At 45.0% G+C, this 2,197-nt stretch overlaps 1 protein-coding gene across 1 annotated transcript; it reads left to right on the top strand.

Annotated features, from left to right (window-relative positions):
• The first annotated feature begins 32 nt into the window (after positions 1 to 32).
• Positions 33 to 1,997, top strand: LOC109475427 (TATA-binding protein-associated factor 2N-like). The gene is made up of 2 exons (XM_019776030.1): positions 33 to 116; positions 1,679 to 1,997. Exon 2 carries the CDS (start codon positions 1,695 to 1,697, stop codon positions 1,995 to 1,997), a length of 303 nt encoding a protein of 100 aa, XP_019631589.1. The 5' UTR covers positions 33 to 116; positions 1,679 to 1,694.
• The last annotated feature ends 200 nt before the right edge of the window (positions 1,998 to 2,197 follow it).

Below are 2,197 nucleotides of genomic sequence, written 5' to 3'. Positions count from 1 at the left end.
CACCAAAGATAACAAACTTTGACCAAAATCTCCGCCATTTTCAAGTTGTGAAGCCGCAGAGGAGTGGGAACCAGCGGTCTGGTGGATTTTTGAGCAATACAACCACTGATATCAAGGTAGGCCTTTGTTTCTTACACTGGCCTTAATTGCTAACTTATTTTTGAATGTTTTTTGGTAAAGTGTTCGCCTTATATCCATCCGACAACGCGAAAATTTATAAAAACACGAACCTTTTACTGCGTATCACCACCCCCCTCCCACCTCAGTTGCACAACTTTATCTTTCACGAGGGTCTGCATGGGGGGTCATGGCAACGGTTAACGGTAAATTCAGCAGAGCCTATAACGCTTAACGGTAAATTCAGGACGTCGACAACGCTTAACGGCAAATTGACAGGCTTTTTTTCGAGCTGCACTGGATTTAGTATCTCGCTTTGTGAGAAAAGGTGATCACTGACAAAATTACGTATACCTTACATGTAATGAAGAACGCATTAGATGTGTTCCCTGGGTTTCCCACCTGCCCTGGTCCTCTGCGTCCACAAATAAAGGGGAGTCCGAGTCGACGTCGGCCAAGGCTCTACCCAGCTTGCATTTTTTCAGTCTGCCCAGTTTTACCGATGGATTTTGAGAGTGGAGCGCCGAAGGCGCTCGCAATCTAAGGGGGTCCGGGAAGTTAGGATTTTTAAGCCTTCAAAAACGCATTTCCCGCATTTTGAGAGGCAACTCATGGTGTTGAGAGTGTTTGTCGGTCCTTCTGATGTTTTCATATTTTTACTCAAGATTTTTGTTAATTTTGTCTGTCAAGGTTGACGGATTCGTTAACAAATTCTGTAACGCTCCACAAACTTCCGGTTATTGACGGAAAACTGGTGCTGGCTAGAGCCGAAGGGGACCGAGCACAGAAGCGCGAGTCGAGCGCCAAAGGCGAGAGCAATGAAGGGGGGTCCGGGGGCATTCTCCCCCGGGAAATTTTGTATTTTTGAACCTTCAATGACGCATTTTCCTGCACTTTGAAAGGCAAAATTAGGCGTAACGAAGAATCATTCATTAACGCTTAACGCTGAATTCAGGATGACAAATAACGTTTTACGTTGAATTAAAACGACCAATAACGCTTCATGAGGAATATACTGATAACGCTTAACGTTGAATTAGAGCAGGCTGGCAACGATTAACGGTAAATTAAAATAGCCCATAACCGATAACGGTTAACGAAAAAGGGCATGCAGACCCTCTTTCATTTGTCCACAAAATATTATGCGATATAACGCAGAAATCACGAATAACAACATAATTTACTACTATTTCAGGAGTGCAAACATGAAGTTTAGATGGTTAGCAATGTCAAACACCTGCTGCAGTTTTTTCAGTAAAATGTCATTTTATGCACAATTTTCCCAGAAGCAAATTATTTTTTTTCAGTATGGGGTGATATATGTTTTCCCACAAGCAAACAACAGGTGGACAGGTTCTTGGCACATTACTAGTACTTGTTGGATCATTTTAGCCGAAATCTAAAGAAAATGACAATGATAATGATAAAAAAAACAAAGAGAATCTACCTGCCAACCCCCCTTTTTTCAAGACTAAAAGTAAAACCGGTTAGCTGGAACATACCATAGTTCATAGTATGTATAGATGTATTTATCCATACATTTGTTACTTTATCCCATCAGTATCTAAGTTCTAACCATGGACTCCAAGAGAAAGAAGCCCACCCCAGGCCCGAGTGCAAAGAAGCCGCGTTCATCAGATTGGGACGAGGATGAACCGCTGGACTTTGAAGCGCAGCTGGCGATGATGGAGGAGATGGAGCAGGAGGAGACTGGGGCTGGCGGTGGGTACCGGGGAGATCAGTACGCTGGCGGTGGGTACCAGGGAGATCAGTACGCTGGCGGTGGGTACCGGGGAGATCAGTACGCTGGCGGTGGGTACCGGGGAGATCAGTACGCTGGCGGTGGGTACCGGGGAGATCAGTACTCTCCACTAGCCTAACAACACAGGCTGGTAAATAAAGAATTCGCCAGGGGAGTTGGGCCACCATAGAGTTCTGAGCGTTCTGAGGCCTGCACAGTTTCCAACAGGGAATGTTGCTCCCCTTGCCGGTTTTCAACTCTATATTTGTGGACTCTATCCAGGCCTTATGAAGGCGTTATGGAGGCAAGGAGATCAGGACATCCAGGAGAAAGTTTTAC

Source organism: Branchiostoma belcheri, unplaced genomic scaffold (genome assembly GCF_001625305.1).
Source record: "Branchiostoma belcheri isolate BF01 breed outbred unplaced genomic scaffold, Haploidv18h27 scaffold34, whole genome shotgun sequence".
Lineage (NCBI taxonomy): Eukaryota > Metazoa > Chordata > Leptocardii > Amphioxiformes > Branchiostomatidae > Branchiostoma > Branchiostoma belcheri.
This window is presented reverse-complemented; position numbering and strand designations above follow the sequence as displayed.

Bases quoted from the DNA above. Each gene is read 5' to 3' on its own strand.
- LOC109475427 (XM_019776030.1), top strand. From the start codon at position 1,695: ATGGACTCCAAGAGAAAGAAGCCCACCCCAGGCCCGAGTGCAAAGAAG.